At 40.6% G+C, this 21,662-nt stretch overlaps 4 protein-coding genes across 4 annotated transcripts; all 4 read right to left on the bottom strand.

Annotated features, from left to right (window-relative positions):
* Positions 1-205: 205 nt before the first annotated feature.
* Positions 206-3,856, bottom strand: rabl2 (RAB, member of RAS oncogene family-like 2). Its single transcript, XM_056416651.1, has 8 exons — positions 3,203-3,856; positions 3,042-3,071; positions 2,795-2,874; positions 2,615-2,694; positions 2,158-2,269; positions 1,874-1,971; positions 1,604-1,687; positions 206-1,247 (listed from the first exon to the last, which is right to left on the bottom strand). Exons 1-8 carry the CDS (start codon positions 3,307-3,309, stop codon positions 1,167-1,169), a joined length of 672 nt encoding a protein of 223 aa, XP_056272626.1. The 5' UTR covers positions 3,310-3,856; the 3' UTR covers positions 206-1,166.
* A 2,109-nt stretch (positions 3,857-5,965) lies between these two features.
* cimap1b (ciliary microtubule associated protein 1B) lies at positions 5,966-7,405 on the bottom strand. Its single transcript, XM_056417332.1, has 6 exons — positions 7,222-7,405; positions 6,929-7,132; positions 6,655-6,756; positions 6,436-6,557; positions 6,217-6,357; positions 5,966-6,124 (listed from the first exon to the last, which is right to left on the bottom strand). Exons 1-6 carry the CDS (start codon positions 7,331-7,333, stop codon positions 6,032-6,034), a joined length of 774 nt encoding a protein of 257 aa, XP_056273307.1. The 5' UTR covers positions 7,334-7,405; the 3' UTR covers positions 5,966-6,031.
* A 726-nt stretch (positions 7,406-8,131) lies between these two features.
* zgc:77752 (uncharacterized protein LOC393862 homolog) lies at positions 8,132-12,537 on the bottom strand. The gene is given in 14 exon segments (XM_056417009.1): positions 8,132-8,909; positions 9,080-9,190; positions 9,287-9,355; positions 9,472-9,573; positions 9,671-9,787; positions 9,880-10,134; positions 10,246-10,438; positions 10,440-10,519; positions 10,623-10,894; positions 10,989-11,126; positions 11,394-11,512; positions 11,752-11,832; positions 11,927-12,109; positions 12,430-12,537. Coding segments are annotated over 13 exon segments (1,842 nt in total). The 5' UTR covers position 12,109; positions 12,430-12,537; the 3' UTR covers positions 8,132-8,786.
* A 579-nt stretch (positions 12,538-13,116) lies between these two features.
* Positions 13,117-20,547, bottom strand: LOC130195548 (ADP-ribosylation factor 5-like). The gene is made up of 6 exons (XM_056417139.1): positions 20,387-20,547; positions 19,579-19,659; positions 19,332-19,441; positions 18,659-18,730; positions 15,172-15,297; positions 13,117-15,078 (listed from the first exon to the last, which is right to left on the bottom strand). The coding sequence occupies exons 1-6, from the start codon at positions 20,451-20,453 to the stop codon at positions 14,992-14,994; spliced, it is 543 nt and encodes a 180-aa protein (XP_056273114.1). The 5' UTR covers positions 20,454-20,547; the 3' UTR covers positions 13,117-14,991.
* Between the last annotated feature and the right edge of the window lie 1,115 nt (positions 20,548-21,662).

The raw sequence follows: 21,662 nt of genomic DNA, 5'->3' as shown, positions 1-21,662 counted from the left end.
TTTAATGTTCCTCATGGCAACATTCCTGCTAATATGAATAAATACACACAAACACCTCAAAAGCATCGTGAAGGACGCGGCTGGCTGAAACCTTCACAGGTTCCATGCGGCGCCTCGTGGATGATTGGCAGCTGTATCGTATGATATGCTGAGGGTGAGAACGGCTCTTGTGCCTAATGGTGCATCACAGCAAGTCAGAAAGAGACACGTGACAACAATTTAGTTATATAGTACATTAACTTTTCATTAAAAGGGTGCTGAACACAGACTTCACATCATAAAAGTAATGCAACAAAAGTCACCAACAGAAGCAGCTCCCCGCTGGCGTTGTACAAACACTACGGACAGACATGGAGAACAGCAGCAGATAGTTCATAATGACACGTTCTCTTTGATCTGCTTGAGTTAGTTTTCAATGCTTCACATTCTTATTACAAAATAAAACATTCAGACTAATTGTAGGATTTTCTACAGTTATTACCTTCGCATTGAAAATGCGGAAGGTTATGTTTTGATTGCCGTGTATTTATTTATTTATTTATTTGTATGCGTGTTATTCGCATAACAAAAAAAGTTTTAAACCGAATCGCATGAAATTTGGTGGTTATTATCCGGGGACCATTTGATTAGATTTTGGGACCGATCGGGTTAAAGGTCAAGGTCATGAAAAGGTTAACATCCTCTTGAATCGCATTAAATTTGGTGGGATTATTGGTTATTATCCGGGAACCATTTGATTAGATTTTGGGATCAATCGGGTCAAAGGTCAAGGTCATGGAAAGGTCAAAATCTTATTTTTACCATAGCACGGTCAATTTTTATTCAATTGGCATGCAACTAATGCCAAAATGTTCATAACTCAATGCCCAATCTTGTGATATGCGAAGGTATGCGCTCTACCGAGTGCCCATTCTAGTTATAGTTGATATTGTTAGAAGTATGAAAGACGAGTGAAAAACAGCAGCTAAATAAACTTAGTAAAGAACACAATTCATATGTTTTCCACCAGGTTTATTTCCCTGCCAGTCATGGGACAGAAGGAGGGCAGTGACTTGAAACCAGACTAAAGTCTGCCAACCTCCAGTGGTAGCTACAAACATCAACCCCGTAGGAGGACGACTTGTCCATGAGACGACACGAGGGTTTGGAGGATCTGTAAACATCCGTCAGACCACCTCGGGACTCTCCGCTTTCAATCCGTCCTCTTCTGCTTCTGAATTATCTTCCTTCTTCTCCAGGTCAAAGTTCTGTCAAATAAATCAAACAAATTACATCAATGCAATAATGTTAGTGCCAAATACTTCTAACAACACATTTTAAGCAGCAACAATGACAGAAGAGTAAATAAGCACATGCTTTTTCCACGTAATAAAAAGTAATAAGAAAAAGTTAATTGTATTAAGGTTTATGAATAGATTTTGAAGAAGCATCTGAGAAATGTTTATGAAACAGAACAACAATGGTAGATTTAAACTAATGAGGGGATTTCTTAGGGCATGTTTTATTCTCGCAGTCAATATATTTCAGTTTGACTTGTAAGAAACTACGAAAGCTTGAAAGATGAGCACGTCAATGATCCGACTGTGTATTCAGAGAGATGTACCTCTAATTCTTGCATCACCTCATCCATGAAGTCGCTGGGGTTCTGCTTGTAGTCCACGGCTCTCTTGATCATCTCTCTGAACATCTGTTGTGACAGTTACAGTCAGAACTATCAACACAGGGGAAGTCCAGTGCTCTGGGCAATTAATGAGATACTGAAACATGGGGTGAATTGATTTGATACGGTCAACTGTAAAGCTAATGAGTTTGAAATGCATGAAAAAATTAACTTGTGGATTAATGTTGCAGGGAAATAAGCAGACGGTCAAACCTTAACTACATTAGTCCCATCGGCCGCTGATACAAAGTAGAATGGGAGTCCTTGCTTCTTCCCAAAGGTAAAGCTTCTCTGGGTGACCTTCATATCAGCTGCAATTACAAAAACAAATGTCTTCACATTAAATATGCTCGTGTAAATCTTGTTGGTCAGACAATTACTCAAATGAATGGACCAAATAGACGTGTGCAACAAAAAAAAAGCTAGTTTACATATCCTGAAATAACATTAACATTGAAAAGACAAACTTTGGTATGTGCCGTGTCAGCCGAGCTCACCATCAATTTTGTTGGCAACCACACAACAGGGTATCTCCGGCCTGGACTCTCTCAGCTCCTTATACCAGCTGGCCAGATTCTTATACGTGATTTTCCTTTGAACATCGAAAACCTAAGAAAAGTGAAAAGGCGTACAAAGGAGTTAAGCCATATTTAGTGACAGTGTTCAACTCGTGCATTCTCGCGGTCATCTAACAAGTCCTTGGCGGCTTCTCTGCCAGAGAGGTGGAACTTAACAAGAATGCATTGTGACATGTCATCAATTCCTCTTCACAGTGCGGGAAGGCAATGACATACAAGTGTAAAAAAAAAACAGAAAATTAGTTTTAAGTAACCCATTCTGATATAATGTATTCTTTACTGTTCTGAATACTTGTTACAGTCACTGATGTTCTACCTCCCTGCAAGGTCCTGACAGGGAGCCAGAAAGGGCCACTAGATGATGACACAAACGTACCATGATGCATGCATGCGCTTTGTGGTAGTATGAGGGATGCATGCTCTGAAATCTCTCCTGACCAGCCGTGTCCCAGAAATCTGTGAATTAAAAACAAAAACCATCCCCACAGATTTAAACTGGGTGCATGTATTTCGTGTGGTCACTGAGGGCAGAACAAAAGCAAAACACAATACACACCGACTGCTACAGTCTTGAGTCCCACTGTGGCTGTGTGTTTGTAGAGAGTCAACGCGTAGGTGGACAACTGCTGGGGACGACTGCAGGAGGAGTTCAGGATGTAATCTCTCAGGACGAACTGCAGCTGCATGAGCTCACAATGACTGGAATAATAACCATGGTAGGACGACGTTGCCAATATACGAGTTTAAAAAAGAATTGACCCAGATAAGTTTCATTTTAAATTTCTCAAGCTGCAAATGGATACTATTCGTCCATGAGAAACCTCTCCATCAGCCTACGAGAGAGAGAGAGAAAGAGAGAGAGAGGATATCCAATCACAAGAACCATGACACTGGGGAAGGTTACTAACATGACGAACACAAAACAGCTACTGGGGAGCCTCGGCTCGTTGCAGGAGATACTCACTTAGATTTACCAACCGCGCTGTCACCCAGACAGATGATCTTCACCTGTTCGTCCGAGTCGTATTTCTTCTGGTCCAGTTCGGGGACGCCGCTCACGTCGCAAGCCATTTTAACGTCGCTCTCTCTTTTTTTTTTTTACTTGTGCTCGCTTTAACCAGGAGTGTAAGCCAGCACCTTCAGAACAGAAGTGATGAATAACGTCACCTGGAAATATTGATGTAAGCTCCGACAAGAGAGCTAGCTAGCATCCGACGGCTCTTGACAACATGATCGTTAGCATCGTGCGGTTCGGCTTCAGATCGATACTTTCCTCGGCTCGTCTGTCCTCCTCGCATCAACCACACGGATGCCAGCTGACACCGGCCCAGAGACGGTGGTTGATGAACTGCATGCGTGTGCTTAAAGTCTCTGCTGGTCGCTGTACGGTCACCGTTACCTTAATGCATCTCCAATGGCTGCTAATCACCACTCGGCTAACGTCGCAAACTGAAGTCGCGTTGATACGATTTTGTGAACAAATGGTTCGAGTCCAAATGTAGGAATCTGTCTTGTGTGCATAATGTTTGTGGGTCACAAGGAGAGGTTCATAGATGCGCTCCACTCATCACGCAATCCGGATATTAAAAGTGTGCGTGTTTCGTGGTGCCGATGTCTGTTTTCGTTTCTATGCAACGGGGACGCCTGAAGGACCACTTCGTCATGGTTCCTGCTGGCCTTACATGTGCCTGTCAAGAATGTTCTTCGATTATCACAAATATAGCGTGAGGTACCTTTGAGTTAGTTTTTTTCTTTTTGTTGAATGAAACCAAAATAATAACAAAACTGGAGGAAAATACTTTTGTTTTTAATCTTCCAAAGAATAAAATGGTCAAATGTATTCTGCAGCCAGATGTCTGACTACTTGTGTGACATATGTCTATGACTTGCGATAGTAGGACATGTTAACGTTTTAAAGACATTTTTCTTTCTAAACAATTTCTTGATGATTATTTGACATGTTATACTATAACCTTTTAAAATAATGTAATACTCTATTCCTTCTAATATTTTGAAGAGATATATACTCCATAGTTTAAGCATTTACATTAGAATGCAATTTGTTTGTTTGATTTGTAATCACATTTGTAATTCCATGCTATTGGTTATATTTGATGAGATACTATACAATGACTATTTCAACATATTTCCAATAGCATATGACACAATGGCATTATGTATCTCTCTGAGGCAAATTTATAATTTGTGATAATGGACTATACAAAATAAACTGAATTGAATTGAATGTATCATCTTTTAATGGACACCTATAATTGTGCTTTGTTATTGAATTATTTAATTTTTTTGTGGAAAAGTTTTACCTTTATGATTACATTTGTATGACCTGCTATCGTATAACTTTCTATGAAATATTTTATGACAGATTATATTTTAAACATGCATGAATTTTGTCTGACTTTTTTTACATTATATATGAATTTGTATATAATTTATCAATGATATACTGAATTAAGTCTTTTTTATTTTAAGTTATCGTTAATGCCATGTTAAGACTGTTAATGAAATTTGTACATACAATTCTATGAAAATCTATGATTTTTTATAACATACTCTAGAATTATTTATTTTTATAATATTTGTGTGGTCTTTTTTTCATTGCATAATATAACTATGATTAGTGAGATTTTTTACATAATATACATATATGTTTTATGAAATAATATACTATGATTATTTTATGAATGAATTTTATGTCCTAAAAGAGTAATAGTATGGTATGAATTTCATGAAATCAGATGTCAGTGTAGTATTCTATTAAGCTAAAAGTCATAGTTTAGGATGCCATAAAGAAAAGTCATAAAAGTCACAGAATATAGAATACCAGCATTAGTATGGAAGACCATAATCATTTTCATTTATAAATGAATTGTCAAGTATGTCGAGTATATTATTGTAGTCAGTCCGGGATGTGTTGAGATTATATCACAGCTAAGGGGGGTTGTTGTCCCTAGAATTGGAGAAGCATTCTTGTCTTGTTTTATTTCTACCGATTACCATGTCAAACTGAAATAACTGCAGAGAATGTAATAAGCATTTAGTTGACATTAATTACCAGAATAAATACTTTAATGTCAAAGCAAAACATGTTTCAGCAAATTCAGTGTGTAAAGTTGGACACCTGATTTGCTTCGTGCACCAAAAGTTTAACTGGTATTGAAATAATACAACAACTGTAACATCCTTCATTTTATAACATTACATTTGTTGAGAAAATAGTTTTATAGTTGCTTCTACATAAATGTTTTATATCATCAGCTCATTTGACAAATGCACGTATATCTAATAACATTAATACTGGCTTAATTTAATTTGGGTCAAGCCATTACCAGAGCCTTCCTATTGTGTGCAGACCGATTCTCTGAAATGTCTCCCGGGGACACCTAGATTGAACGGAGCCATCGTTTGTATTAATTATACTTGTGCTTTTGCTGCTTTGTCTAATTATAATTTAGACTGCAGTAATTATTACCAGTTACTAACTGAAAATGTTAATTAACCAGTCAAAATAGTCATCAGTTTTCTAAAACAAAAACAAAAAGATACCTTGAAAAAGACATGGTCTAAGAGAATGGTCTAGAGTACTCTAGTCTAGACCATAATAATACACATTTAAAATACTGATAGTGTTCATAACCACAATTACTAATACAGTAGGGCCTTTAACTATGGCAATAAAATCTGATTTCATTAAGCCTGCACTGTTTGCTTTTTGTTCTTTATTGTGATGTTTGTGATTCTTGTTGTGGGAATTTCCAAGACATCATACGTGACATTATTCAGCCACGTCTACAAACAGGGGTGTGATGAATTCCGAGTGACGCAGTCCAAAAGAGTAGCTTGGAGCTTTGGCTCTTGTGAAAGTTACCTAGGTAGAGGATAAAGTCAGTGAAGGAACACAATAGAACAAAATGTGGGTTCTTTTGAAAGTCCTTTTTGATTATCAAAGATGTTTCTTACGTGCTCAGGATGGTGAGCTCCGGGTCCTGGTTTCTTTGTGGTTTCACCAGGTGGGAAGTTGCGTCCTTTCATGCTGATCTGGGGAGGTTTGTGTCTGTAGATGCAAGTGTCAACAACATTGTATGCAGCAGGGCCAGGAGTCTGGAGAGGAAGCACAAGTATTGAGAACTTTAGTTTTGAAGTATTGAGTATTTTAAGAGTTGTTTGACATTCACATACCTTCTTCAGGTCCTCATGGAAGGTTCCAATTTTGTTGCGGCCACAGAATGAGAAGGTGGGAGCTGCTGATGTCACCACAGTGTTGGACCCCATCATTTGAGGCAGAGAGTAGGAGGCAGGACCTGCCGGATGAGCCACAAACAAAGTTTATATTGTATGCATTGTGGAACTTGGTAACCCACAGCTCAATTATAGCTGACACCAAATACAACATCGTACCTGGTGTTTGGATATTGCTGATGTCTTTGCTCCTCCCAGACAGCGTGTAAGCAGGAGCAGTGTGGAAGAGAAGCCTTGCTGAATGCTCTGGAGAGTATTTTCCTGAAACACCAAAAGAAGTTAATTTAAAAATATGGCTGAAAATAGTGTGCGTCATGATGGAGGCGGCACATTGTCTGCTTTCAGTAATAAGTCTGAGATTTTAGCTCAGCAGTGCTCCATTTTCATTTGAACTTTGACTGAATCTGTGTGAACGTTAAGGGGCTCTGCTGACCTGGTCCAGGGACCTGGAAGATTTGTAGCTCCTTTGGTCGGCTGTGGAGTGAAAACGCAGGAGTGCCATCTCGGCCCACTCTGGTGATGTTGGAGGGGATGAGGTAGTGTGGTCCAGGGCTGGTCGTCTCATACCTGTGGTTAGGACGTGTCCCAAAGCTGAACATTGGTGCTTTGTATTTCGTTGGGTCATGTTTAGAAATACCTTTTGGAAGAAAAAGACAAATAATATCAATTCTAAAAATAATAATTGTGTTGGTGGTGGAAAAGAATGAATGGTGATTTATGTCATACCCGTGAGTCCAGGCAGTGCATACTTGGGTCCTGGACTACGATAGAGGGCAGCTATGGGTCCTCTTGGCTTGTGGGGCCTCCAGGTTCCAACCCAAGCTTCAGCACTTTGCATTATCCTGAGAGAAAACACTCACACTGGATTGTGATGAAAGCACATTGAAGAATGAGTTTTTAGTTATGAAAATAAAACACGATGCTTCCCTTACTCAAGGTGCCTTGACATATACCTAACCCTCTCTGAATGCTGCGTTCACACCAAACATGTTGCGAATATTTGCAACGCTTTTGGTGTGAACGCAGAATTATAATTGTTAACAGGTCTGTCTTCAGAGTCCACTTTTAATGTAGTCATTATTTATTTAGATTATGTGCTGCAAACACCTCGGAGCATTTATTTCCAAAACTTGTCAAAGGCAGTTAAATCATGAATCATTCTACTAGTGGCCATTTCTGAAACGTACAATACACCTACCAGTACACAGCAGGAAACATACCTGCAGTGCTCACTGTCACTAAGTTAAATACATTTTAGGCAAAGTAGATGGAATAGAGGTCAACTATACACTAAACATGTGTGAGTAAATATTAACCAATTCTCCACCAAAACCAGTGAACACATTATACACCCCGTACAAAAACTACAAGATGTCTACCAAGTGCATACAAACTCAGTTTGGTTCAGTTACTGATTTAAAAATATAGAGATTCATTACTTTACCTTATTAAACCTGATGTAAGTGTCTCAATGTCAGGCCCCTGGATCTTGGCAAAAGTATTGAACCCAAACAAAGATTGTTTAATGCTTGTGAACTTCACTATGACAACGTTGCCATGGAGACGACTTTCTGACAGTGTCATTTGAGTGTCAACAGCAATTCCCAATCTGATTTTTACTGAAAACACAGCCACAGATGGTTTAAGTGATTTATTAGGCATGAAAGTCTGAACCAAGTTACAAAATCACACTGTGGATAAACTGTTTGGACTTTACCGGCTCGTACAAGAGTACAGTAGCTTACATATTATGTATGGGAGACATGAAACTAAAATGTTTGACGCTAGAATAAACATTTCATCGGTGTCATTGAATTATATTATGGGGGCTTTACTTTAAGAAAAGAAAAGCACCAGCAAACATGATTAGGGTTCCACCCTCACTTAGGTACACCACCTGACTTGAAAAAAGATCAATCTTCTTTTTCCACTGACTTTGTACCAATTTTTCATAATAGAACAGTTATTATTATATTATTATTATTACATGGGTTACAAGTTATTTGATGTATCAAAACAAAGAAATGTAGAGACAGCTGGTTTTGATTACAGATCTATTGTCTACTAGTATTTTGTCACGGGGAAGACATAAGTGAATAGTATCAGTAAGATTTGAGGACTGAGGCACCAAAAGCCAAATCTTGCCGTGGCCTCCAAAAAGATCTGCCTTTTCACAGCAGATATTTTAACAGGTCGTAGTAGAAAAAACACATAACATTAACCCTGCTCTATTCTCTTCAAGTGTTTCAGGAAGCCATGATGATGTGACAGTTGTACTCCAATGGTGCTCTTCAAAGTGTGCCATTGGTGCTGCAGGCCCGCCTGAGGTGTGTGTAGTTGTGGAAGGTTGCTCTCAAACTCGCCTTCAGGACCTTCATCAAGGTTGCAACGGTCCCCATTTCCTCCTGGGGGTGCTGTTGATTTAAAAAAGAAAAAAACGCTATATATGGAACTCAACAATAAACCCTCATACTAAAGTGTTTCTAATGGATCTGCACACACACACACACACAAACACACATGCACACACACACACACACACACACACACACGTTAACATACTTTAATTCCACATGCGTCTTACCCTTGTAAGTGCTCGCACCAGCCGTTGCAGCACTGCATCCTCTCTGTGTGGACACAAGCTGGTCACCGTGCTCACACAGCTCAGTAGACAATAGATCGTGTGTCTCTGTGGCTGTGATAATAATAACAATTAAGGTTATTGGCATTACGGTTAGGTTTTTAAATTAAAAAAGAATCCTCAACAGTCAAATAATGACGAATGATATACCTTCTTGAGCACACTGAGAGACTTCCTGTTCCTCAAACTGTCGACATCCTCTCCACTCAGAACAGGCTCCTGGATGAGATGGGAAGAAACAGAGTTTGGACTGAGAGAAAGATGCTTCCCAAAGAACAGGAAGTGAAAGCACTGCATTAAACTCAACACTTCAAGGTGTATTTTTTGCCACTGACCCTCAACTTGTCCAGCCAGGTCCACAACAGACAGCTGAGAACCTGAGGCTCTGACTCAGTGACCAGCAGAGCCCAGCCACAGTCACTGCTGTTCAGTTCCTCCTGTTTAAAAGGTGAGTGACGGGATTAAGTCGATGGCTTAAAGAATCAAAATCAAAGTGACATGATGTAAAATGAGGTTTGCACCAGTGCTTTTCACCTGCAGCAGAGTCGATCTTTGCAGTATGGTTTCTCCTCGAGGACCATGGTCTGCCATCGCCTTAGCGACAGCACGGGCCACTGAGGTTGGGCCAGCATGATGTGGATTTCTGGAAAACTTTATATGACATAAATACAGAATGTTTAAAAGAATTTATATCAAAGCTATATTTGTTAGCTACTTTTTCTGATATAAAGAATCACAGTTACCTCTGTGTTCGAGCTGTATTTCCGAAGTGCCTTTTTCTCTGGGCACTCAGAACCTTTAGCACAGTTGTTGTCTGTTGTCGAGTTAGATTTTGGGATGTTAAGTACATGAGATGCCCTTTTGGTGGCCTGTTGGCCCGGTGAAAGTGTGGCAAGCATCGGACTACCAGGTCTCAGATCAGCTCGAATCAAATTCTGAACACACCATTGTCTCTCATTTCCAAGTGCCGGTGTGCAGTATGGACTCCACTCCAGATCCTTCAGGACAACATGCAACACAGTGAGAAAAGCCTCAACGACCAGTTAGAACTTACAGAAGACATTCAGAAACTTGTTGTAATTGTAGAGACAAATAATGTGAAATTGTACCTCAATTACTGCGATCTTGCTGAGGTCAGAGTCGCTGTAGCTGCGTTTGTCCAACAGCACCTCCCTCTTCCTCTCCAAGAATCCCAGGGGCTCGTCCCAGGAGGAATCCGACCCTGAGCTCCCCCCCGCCCCTTTGTAACCCTCCCTCAGGAAGGGCAAATGTTGTTTGGACACCAGGGTCTCCCTCACTGTTCTCCAGCTCAGCCTGGATCTCTGGAGGAGCGAGGACACCCAGGGCTAAGCAGGAGAGATGCACACACAGGAGGTACACCACCTGGAGGAAGGGCAGATATGAGGAGGAGATGAACTGGGAGTGAACTCCAGTGCAGGTGTGTTCATGACAAAGGATTCATGGGACATAATCCTACGGTCCGGACCTTGGGTGTATGCCTGAGGGTGCGTGCCTCCTGGCCATGCAGCAGTATTGCCTGTCGGTTTAGGTAGTGCTGCAGGGTGAAGGGGACTCCATGCCGCATGTTGAGGTCTGGGTATTGGACCAGCTGTGTGCCAAGCAGGCGAGCAAAGTCAAACACGTGGCTGAGCTGCCCCCGGGTCTGGATGGAGCGAGGCCTTTTTATCCTCACGTAGTGGACGGCCTCACTCGGGCTGATGCGCAGGGTGTAAATGAGGTAACAGGCTATCAGGACACCTGAGCGGGAACACAGGAGCAAACACGCTGGATATGCACAAGCTGACACACACGGTGCTGACATGAACAGTGGGTCCAGTACTGGTGCTCCTACCTGTCCTGCCCAGGCCTGCGTGGCAGTGCACCGCCACCCTTCCTTCGCTCACTGCAAAGGCCAACACCTTCACCCCATCAATCATACCGACGAGGGACGACACACCGAAATCTTCCATCCCAAAGTTGTAAAAGTAAACTGCAAATATACCGATATGTGAAGACAGGAAAGCATTTAGGATCATAATGGACCTTCATAAGGATAACTGTGTTTGTACGCCATTTCATAATTAAGAAACATGGAACACAGTCTGCCAATCAGAACTTTGCTGCCGCCCTATTGGTGCAAACCGCAGCTGTCGCTCGTAACATTATTTCAACATGAACTGTTTCTGCTTCTTTCGATGTCCTACGTTGTGAGTGGTGTCGTCGTTCATGTGGTGTATTTACTGTATGAAGAGCTCACTGTCATTGTCCATGAAGATCTGTGAAGTGTATGTGAAACCACTTCCAGGGTCTATGGGAGGTCCACAGTGAGCGTGCTCTCCAGGGAGCTGCACGTTGATGATTGATTTGATGTTCAGCCTAGGAAAAAGTGATCAATTATGAAGACCGTGGTTGTGTATCAAAAGTAAAAGGTATTGTCATTGAGGGCGTGTGATAAGGATAATAACTTTAGTGAGGTCACAACACCAAACCAGACAAGGCACGGACTGCTTGCACAATGATAATGTTCACATCTTTCCGGCTCATAATTCCCACAGCTCCTCATGTTCCATGCCCACAAAAAACAACACACACACAGCAGGAATAAGAGTGATTACCTTTGAAATTGTTCTATGATGTTGTACTTCTCAATCAGATAATTGGAAGGCCGTGCCATGGCAATAATGTCATCTGTCACCCTGCAATAGGAAGAAGTTCATAATTAGTTGATTGCCACTTACTGTTGTCGATACGGCACATAACACCGCAATGTTTATGAGACTGCAGTGTCACCAGGAGGAGAAAATGCCTCGGATGGCCTGTTGATTTAGTTTCCAACACCCTGGTCCTTCATAGCGGCAGTCTATTCCTCCGCAGGTCAGCAGGCACAGCAGCTTGGGCGGGATCGCCTTCACGAGGTTCTCCCTGGCCTGGGAGTAGGAGGGCCGTGGTACTGGTATCAAGACCGACATCATCCTGGACCGAGGGGAAACCCTAAAATCAGCTTGAGCGATCACAGGTGGATGAGAAGCCCTCCGCCCAACTGGGCCCTCCACGCTGTATCGGAGCTTCTGACATGGACACAGCTTGTTGAACGGACATGTTGTGTCGTTGTGTACTGTTACTTCAGTAGTTTAACGTCGTGGGACGGTCTCAATACTAAAGTGGAGTTACCAAACTAAATTTGATTTGCCAAAGGGCTGGAAAGGATATTTTAAAAAAGCAACGTATGCATAATAAAATCATTTTATAAAATTTTATAAAACACAATGTAATCAACAGAATTAGAAACTTACCCTTTTGATTATGTTGGAAAGTGAAGCTGTGAATCCCATTTAATGTATCGCCAGGGTTTAGGAGTGCAGGAAACAAAGAAAAAGCTGCTGAATGCAGCAGGAGGCGCATGTGCTCCTCGACGCTGACAGACACACGCTGCGTTGACCCAGCTCCACTAAGCCTGATTAGCTGTCATAAATACATTAGAACAGACATTCTCACATTACAGCAAGCCAATTATATAATGCGTATACCTTCACCTATAAACACTGTATGAAGGTGCCAATTAGCCAGCAGAAGCTAAAGAGCCAGACGTGATTTTACTGAGATTGGGATGCAAAGAACATTTAAATTGTTGGTCTCACTGCTGCTTACAGGCACCGATGGAGTTTAGGTTTACTTTGAAATAATTTAATGTTCATTCACCTTTCAAACACGCGAGCTCTCTCTACCGTCACCACTTACCAACCATCTGAAACGATTTGAACACATTGTGGATGAATGCAATAACGATGCCAAGACTAGAAGTTGTTGAAAACCTATTTAAAAGTCTGACTTCTTAAAATACATGAAACGTATTTATATAGAACATTTTCATTTTAAGGACCACGCATGCGACACAGAACGGCTTCTCCCATGCATACCATAGTGTCTGTTATGGTCGTGTACTTTTGTATTATTCAAACTTGTGGAAATAAACTTTATACTCTGTTTTTCATTTTTAATCAGAACTTTCCACCGAACCCAACATGACAGAAAATATAAGTACAATTAAAAATCATTTTTTATACAGCATCCTGTGTACCGTCCACTTTTCTAATTTCTGTGCAAACTGCCACAAAAACCAACAGTCTCCCATTTAGCAAACAGCCATTTACTGACCATATAACGAAATACAACGAAACATATCAACCAACATGCTGGAAGGTTCTCTGCATTCCCCCCCCAGATATCATCCAGTATGAACAAAGATCATCTGCAGGTCTCCCCACCATCACTTTTAACTCCGCTTGTTAGTTCACATCTGTGAGAGTCACGTGACTTTTGAGCTCTGGTGCAAAATATGCTTGCTTGCCTTTGGATCAATTTCTTAATAAACCTAAAAACCTTTCACACTTCTTCTCATCCGGAACGGTTCCCAATAGAAATGCCAGTTGAGTTTTTTAGTCAATTATTATGAAAAACTAAGTTTAAAATTAAAGTAAGCATGATTTGACGTGGCAGTCTGAATACTGTAATCAGAATGTTATCAAACTCTATTTTGAAGGAGTAAAAGCTTCAAGTCCAAATGACATTATAATTGCGGTCCTCATCAAGGAGTCCAAAAAACATATTTGTTTTAACATCGTCTTTATTCAGAGCTTTTTTTGTAAAATATTTTTCCGGGAATCATTTTAAGAGTGGCAGCTCAAGCAACTGCAAGCATAGGTTGGAATGTATACACACAAATAAACCAATAGGGCAGGTATGCTTTTGTTTACAGTATTTGCCTTCAGACAGAACAACAAACTCAACACAAACATTCTACTGTACTGTCACACCGGCCTGGGCCATGTGTCAACACAGAAAAGGCGCCTCCTTCCTCCAAAAATATGTTCTTAGTGTGTCAGCATACATGAAAATGCTAATTAAATCCTGCTTTCATGCATGGTGGTTATAATAAAATAAAAAGGTTAGAAGGACGTAAACAGTATGAAACCCGGGACGATAGTTAAGCTGCAAAGAAGCAAAGTTCACCAACACTGCCGTGGTTCTGCTGCACCTCAGCATACATGGCAGAACAAAAGGAAGTGCCTTGTAATATTCTGTCCTTCAAAAACAAACACGTCACGAGTGAGCATAGCCTAAGAATGAGATATGACAAGGATGAGTCAGATCTGTGTTAAGAGGGACTAGAAGGCACCGTTTTCCCTTTGGATCCATTTACTGGGAGGCCATGTGGTTCCACACAACAATCTAACTGGAAAATCAATGCAATCCTCATCCATCACCTCCTAAGGGGCTCCAGGTCTTTACAGAAATGAGTTGGCATGAGACACTGCTGAAGAGCAAAGGGGGGGGAGTCAAATACCCCAGGAGGGGTCGTACAGCTGAACAGCCCGAGGAGTCAGCAAGTTGTCCCTCACCAGAGCTCCAGATACATCATCATATCCCCCAAGTTCGGCTCAATAATGGCAACAAGAAAGTCAAACAATTATACAAGTGGTCAATTACTGCAAATTCTGCTTAGACAGGAGCAGAGGTGTTAAGTGAAAACAACTTCCATAACTCCATTTATTGTTTCCATAAAATTTCCCTCAATGGTCATTTGCTCATCATGTGAAATTACAAATTGTTGCCATATCAGAGAAGAGGAACAGAAGGAGAAAACAGACAATAAAGAGATAATATGGTAATTAAATTGATAAGAAAAAGGAAAAAATGTGATATTAAAACCCAAAGATGATTATATATCGTCCACCAGCCTTATCCTTTTTGTGAACATTGGTTCTGGAAGACCAAACGTTTCTGGATTGAATGTCTGTGCCTTTATTCCCGTCCTGTGGTGTTCAGCCTTTATCTCCCCGAGAGGCCGATCCTTCTTATTTATTGGACAACTCTTTGGATAGCCAGTCCAGTCCCTCGTACAGCCCAGTGCCCTGGGTAGCGCAGGTTGACTCAATGTGCCACTGTGGGGTATGAGAAATATAGATATGAATTAAACTCTTAAACGCATGAATCTTGCTGCAGGTGCAAGGAGCGTGTTTAGTCAGATTACTTACAGTTTTGTTGCGGATGGACTGTAGGCCAAGTTTGTCTGTGAGCTCGCTGACTGAAAAGGCATTGGGGAGGTCCTGTTTGTTGGCAAACACCAGCAAGACGGCGTCTTTCAACTCGTCCTCGTTCATCTACAGGGGGAGAAACAGATTAAAGAGTGATTGTATTACATGGGGAGATAATATTAGAGGTTTGTCTTGAGTACTTATGAAGTCTAAAATCATGAGAATTTCTCAAGACGGTATGTACTGTACTATAGATGCATCATTTTATACCAATGTAGTCAGAGTAAATGCAAATGATGGACTAAAAGCACAGCCGAAAGACATTTAGTTGCGGTTCACATCCCTCAGTAAAAGTAGGCAGTTTTTGGGTGATATTCTGTTAGTGCAAACTAAATTTCCTTCAACGCTTCCTTTCTTCCTTTGCAGTTTGTACTGGATCCTCTTTTACAAACGTAAAGGAGTTAGCAGGGACCCACATATTCTTGCAGCAGTAACATTTAAAACGACGCACGACTTGGCAAGATATCACGATTCATACAGTCGTCCTAATTGGGATTCATGTTGATGAATATGAGTGGACAGGCGGGTGAGCAACCAGTCCAAATGGAACAGCCATTTTGTTTTACTTGTGTGACTGGTGCAAGCAGTGTGTACGTGTGTCTGTGTATGGATTTTTTTTTTGCAGGGTTATCCACGTTTATCTAGCCTGCACACCACAACACCGGAAGAACGCATGAGGAGAAAGTCGAAGATGTGTTTTCACGAGTCCATCTTTAGGACAGACGTGTCAATAACGTCCACCACGGTCTGAATGAGTCGCCTAATGTCGGTGCAGTCTGATTCTCTCAGGACCACGGTTGTCTTTGCCTCAGACCGTATCTATTTCATTGTCCTTCACATCGTTGATCTCGTGACGTTTTAAATTGAGATCCAGGAAAAGTCCCCGTTTGAGCCTTGCCGGGGATCTTTGTTGCACGTGATCCCTTTCCGTCAAATAAAGGAACGAATATATACTTTTAAAAGCAAATTCTTTATTTTCATTTTAAATAGCTGGAGGTTCAAGAAGCAGTGTAAACAAACCATTTTATTTAAAAACTAAACTTTACTCTGAAGTTCGTTCTCATTTAAGGATTAAGGCTTTTGGGCACTTCTACCGTTGATGTGCTCAGAAGAAGTTAACGTAGTTATCCGATGATTTCAAAAACCACAGGCTAGCCACACACAAACATATCCTGCTAATTTCTGTTCCCAAAGGGATGAACAAATACAGGCTTTAGTTAGATGAAATATCTTCTTTAACCCTTGTGTTGCCTTCGGGTCAATTTGACCCGATTCAATGTTTCACCCTCCTGTCGCCTTCGGGTCAATATGACCCGATTCAATGTTTAACCCTCCTGTTACCTTTATATTTACTAACATATTTTACCCTTGAGGTCAATATGACCCCAGCTATTAAAATCTCCAGAAAATTATTAGAATTGATATTGTTTTCCAAGTTTAAGTGTGAGGTACTTTATGTTTGTTTGTTGACTCCCGAAAGAACACAGACATTAAACATTGAATCGGGTCAAATTGACCCGAAGGCAACACAAGGGTTAAAGAACTTAGTTTTCAATGAGTAAGACCAGATGAACGACTCACATCAAATCAAACTGCAGAACCGTTGTTGCGTATCACAACAGTCACTCTCTCATTTCCAGTCTGCCACTAAACTCTTAATCCATCCAATAAAGAGGGAAAAAAGTCCAAACTGAACCAGAATCTTTTATTTTTCATCTCCTTCTGTTACTCTCTCAAACACACGCTGCGGCCTTCAGCCGGTCGGTTCTGACAACTGTTCCAATACATCGCACACGGTTTGTGTCTCGTTCGGGCGGTGGATTAAACTCATGCTTTTGCATATTGGGCGGTGCGGACTGGCTCTCATGATGCATCACTAAGGAGCAAAGTCAGGAGGCCTCGGAGGGGTATTCTTCGTAATTTAACCTGTGTTATTCATCGGATTGTGATCTGGCATTCATCATAGGACTAAAATAAATAAATAACAGAATTAAGAGAAAGGGTAGTTAACTCGTAATAACTCAAAATAGATTACAAATTGTTACTTTTGTTTGACTAAACTATTAAGGACAGAAATGACAAACAGGTTTTTTTTGTCTAAAAACTAGGGCTGTGAAACGAGTAAAATTTTTAATCGGGTTAATCACAGGTTTTTGTGGATTAATCATGATTAATCACATATTACCGATATTCTCGGTATATTTTGTGAGAACATAGAGATTTATGACAAAAGACGGATATATACATTTATACATTATTCTATACAATGGTGCTGCAACTCAGCAGTTATTTAGCAGTTTTCTTCCATATGGAACATTAATACATCTTCATCCTGAACAGAATGTTTAACCCTCCTGTTACCTTTCGGGTCAATTTGACCCCATTCAATGTTTAATGTCGGTGTTCTTTGGGGTCAATTTGACCCCAGGCTGTTATTCACTGTGTCAAACATATAAGAAATATCAACTTTTTTATTTATTTAAAGGGCTATTTAGGTAGTCAACAAACAAACATAAAGTACCTCACACTTAAACTTGGGAAGCAATATTAATTCTAATAATTTTCTGGAGGTTTTAATTGCTGGGGTCAAATTGACCCTGAGGGTAAAATATGTTAGTAAATGTAAAGGTAACAGGAGGGTTAAACAGAACATTTTTCTCTTGTTTGTCAACCATTAACTCCACCATGATACAATCTAAAGGCCTCTAGTCTTCCTCGAGCAGCTGCTGAGGCAAACTGTCTGTGTGGGTTTTCTTCATGAACTGGGCCGTGATGAAAGGGACGGCGGGGACACCGCTGCAAAGCTGAAACCTCACCGGCCCAGACAGGTGGACAGATTGACAAGTGACTTTTTTTTGCTCGGTCCCGATGCGCGCCACGGAGCTCTGTGGCGCGAGGCGGAGATCGATAAGTGTTAACGCAGCGAAGAGACAGAAATGACATGCTGCTGTGGAGATACGATCAACAACAGACGTTTAGTTTAATAAAAGAACAAAGGCGTGCTCTAGAGAACATGTCAGGGGGCGGGCCAATCTTTTTAATGTCATGCCATCTACCAACACTGCGCGATCGACTGGCAGGTGGCGATCGTGTTGAGACCCTGATCTACAGGAAGTAAAAGTCGTAACAAGGTTTCCGTAGGTGAACCTGCGGAAGGATCATTACCGATGAACAGACCGTCTGCATGAGAGCAGACAGAGTTCAGATTGAAGTGGTGTATTGGAAGCTCATTTTGCAAGTGACTTTTTTTTCGTTCCGACCACCAACAACAGACGGATTGGAAGCTCATTCTGCGCATGCGTTAAATGCGTTAAAAAAAACAACTAGTTAAACCTGTAATTGAATTAACGCGTTATTTTTCACAGCACTACTAAAAACCAATATTAAAACTAAAATAGCTGCCGAGCCGAACATAATAAAAACGTACCATCTTCGTGAGCTCCTCTGCAGATTCTGCCACTCTTTCTCTGTCATTGCTGTCCACCACAAAGATGAGGCCCTACATAAAACAAAGGTGTTAGTTTACATTTTCTTAAGTGTAGATGTTGAGAAATGGCCAATTATTGAATATGACCAGTTGGGAGAGAAGAAGTATTTGTGATCAAATTTGAAGATGCAATATTTCCAATCTTTCATATGGATCACATAACTTGGCTGATGTAGGACTGATCAGGGTAATTACAGGTGCAAGCAAAAGCACAACATTTGTATTTCTTAATTAAATTAAATCGATTTTTAAATTATAAGTAACAAGCTAAATGAAAGTGTGTATGCTTGTAGATTTAAACGCGAGCATTAAACTCATCTTCTTATTCCAGCAGCACAGAGGTAGCCAGAGAAAAACAAACATTCAAAAGAAAGGCCTCATTCACAAAAATGTGCTGCAGAATACTTTAAATAAAGACACGAGTTTAAATAATGTTAAGTGGAATCTGTGGCTACTTTGACACTATTCCAATATACTCAGTGAAGCTTCAGCATTATACATTATACTACATTTGAGAGTTGCGTACTCCCATTTTGCGATATCAAAACATGGGCTTAATTTTGCATTGTGTAAGCAAAGTTGTCCCACCGTCCCGGTGAAGTCGCATCCATACCTGTGTGTTCTGGAAGTAATGTCTCCAGAGGGGTCTGATCTTGTCCTGGCCACCCACATCCCACACAGTGAAGCTGATATTTTTATATTCTACCGTCTCCACATTGAAACCTATACATGGGAAAGAACAGCGACAGATCCTTTTAGCATTGTACACACAGTTCAAAGACTCAAACTTGATGAGGTAAACGGTAAAAGATCAAAAGGACCGCAAGTGAACTTAATATAACTATCAGTGCGTCTCTTACCAATGGTTGGGATGGTGGTCACGATTTCACCGAGCTTCAATTTGTACAAGATAGTCGTCTTTCCGGCAGCATCCAGCCCAACTACAGGGGAAACGTGTGATTAAGAAACAATATTTTAACAATTAAGTATACATGTACTTCAACGAGAACATGGGACTCCCTAACTATCCGGAAACAGGACTGCGAATAAACACACAATGACATCACACGTCATAACGAGTTAGTCAGCGTCGACGTCACCTAATAACCAACGACATAACGAGTTACCGTCTAACAAATGTGGTTAACCAATATAAGACATCCTCGACTATATATTTTAAATGGATCAATAAATAACTCTTTAATCCCAACTAGATTTAACGTGAAGTGGTAAAAGACACATTTGGCAATTGCGTCTAAACCATATGTTCTTAAAAGCTATTATTACAATTTAAAAAACGTATTATTATATGAATAATTCCTTATAATTAAGGAGTTTTGAGGGTGAACATTGCAGTTTGCAGACTAGATTGCTAAACTTCTTTAGAAACACCCAAATGCAGCTAACGTTGTAAGCTAGTTAACTGACCGCTGGCTGAGAAAGCTAACGTTAGTTATATTCTACATATATACATATATTCCGCAACTGTAATTATTCATATGGCTGTTAGTTTTTTTTATTAATTCCGCTTCAGCCCCAATGTTGTACCTTGGAAGTAAGAATCAATGAAAGGACATCAAGTTGACTGGCGAGCTAACGCTAACTACTTCGCTAGCTAACATTAAAGCTACTCGCCGAACGCCTCACTGACGTTTTCACTTCACTCACCCATCAAGATCCTCATTTGTTTTTTGCCAAAAATCCGATCGAAGATCGCCGAAATGGTGAGCCCCATAACTGCTCGATGATGTCCGAGTATATTGTATGCAAGAAGCACAGATGACGGCCACAGCAGCACCGACGTGTGATAGTGTTACACTGATCCGGTTATAGGACGCTGCGGAGTGCCACGTCCGGGCCAACGTGGAATCCACGACGTCATCAGTTTGAATCAACTTTATCAACACACATCAACATCTGCGATCATTACGTTTTTGAGTGCATTGGGTTTTATTTATTGTTCAAGTTGTTCTCTTTTTACAATATAATGTTTAGCCCGTCTTTAACACATAGAAAATTACTTAGATGTTTTTTAATGTTAAAAAGTTGTTTTTATCACGCTGTAAAATGCAAGTCTGTTTCATGCCACTCGGTGTCTCTGTAACACAGACGTGTTTCATAATATAACGCAAGCTGTGCACCCATCCATGAATATCTTTAAATAAAAATCCATATTTTAAATGAAATAATTTATTTATACCCAAATCCTACCAAACTGACTCCAGATCAGCACGTACACACATTTTATTGATGATAATATACTGCATCTAATTACACAAGGCCATTTTAGGACCTAGGTGAAATAACTGTTTCGGGAAAACTGCTTTTAATGCTGGCATACTAAACATTTGGTGTTACTTTGTAGATATTACAATACATTTGGCAATGATAGCAATGCTGTTGGACTTTAAAAGCAGTGTATATGGTTTGGCACAGGCATATTTTGAGTTCTGATATTGGGCTGGTTTTTGGGCTGGTGTTATTGGCCATTGGGCTGGTTTTGGGCTGGTTTTGATTGGCCATTGGGCTGGTTTTGTCACACAGACCTGGCAACCCTGCCAGTAACCCAGTCATGACTGCACTCCACAGTCCCATTGTGTATGAGATACAGTGTGTGTCTAGAGCTGTGTGTGTGTTATTAAGTCAATACTTTACAGAGGAATTCTCATGACAGTTGATGCACAGCAGCAAAGGAAATGAGGGCATCTAGTGTCTACCAACAACGAACAACGAAGATCCAAATTGTACGGAGGATAGATCTGTTTCATAGTTTAAATTCTTTGAAAGACTTTTAGTAAAACCAGGAATATTCCCATTCCGCCGAGGGATTTCCATTTAATAGTGTTGCACGAAGCACACATTCAAAGCATGCAGGTGGAGTCAAAACAGCAATACGTAACAAGGTGTGGACTTTTATAGAGGTGTGCTCTGAAGAAATCACATT

This window comes from Pseudoliparis swirei, chromosome 6 (assembly GCF_029220125.1).
Source record: "Pseudoliparis swirei isolate HS2019 ecotype Mariana Trench chromosome 6, NWPU_hadal_v1, whole genome shotgun sequence".
Classification (NCBI taxonomy): domain Eukaryota; kingdom Metazoa; phylum Chordata; class Actinopteri; order Perciformes; family Liparidae; genus Pseudoliparis; species Pseudoliparis swirei.
Note: the sequence above shows the minus strand (reverse complement) of the source record. Positions and strands in the feature narration are given on the sequence as shown.

Bases quoted from the DNA above. Each gene is read 5' to 3' on its own strand.
- rabl2 (XM_056416651.1), bottom strand. From the start codon at position 3,309: ATGGCTTGCGACGTGAGCGGCGTCCCCGAACTGGACCAGAAGAAATAC. The intron at 2,875-3,041 runs GTATCCATTTGC...CTCCTCCTGCAG, and splicing joins AGGTTTCTCATGGACGAATA to TCGTCCCCAGCAGTTGTCCA. The intron at 2,270-2,614 runs GTACGTTTGTGT...CACTTTTCTTAG, and splicing joins AAGCGCATGCATGCATCATG to GTTTTCGATGTTCAAAGGAA.
- cimap1b (XM_056417332.1), bottom strand. From the start codon at position 7,333: ATGCAAAGTGCTGAAGCTTGGGTTGGAACCTGGAGGCCCCACAAGCCA. The intron at 7,133-7,221 runs GTATGACATAAA...TTCTTCCAAAAG, and splicing joins TGCACTGCCTGGACTCACGG to GTATTTCTAAACATGACCCA. The intron at 6,757-6,928 runs GTCAGCAGAGCC...TTGGTGTTTCAG, and splicing joins CTTCCAGGTCCCTGGACCAG to GAAAATACTCTCCAGAGCAT.
- LOC130195548 (XM_056417139.1), bottom strand. From the start codon at position 20,453: ATGGGGCTCACCATTTCGGCGATCTTCGATCGGATTTTTGGCAAAAAA. The intron at 19,442-19,578 runs GTAAGAGACGCA...TCCCATGTATAG, and splicing joins GACCACCATCCCAACCATTG to GTTTCAATGTGGAGACGGTA. The intron at 15,079-15,171 runs GTAAGTAATCTG...CATACCCCACAG, and splicing joins AGTCCATCCGCAACAAAACT to TGGCACATTGAGTCAACCTG.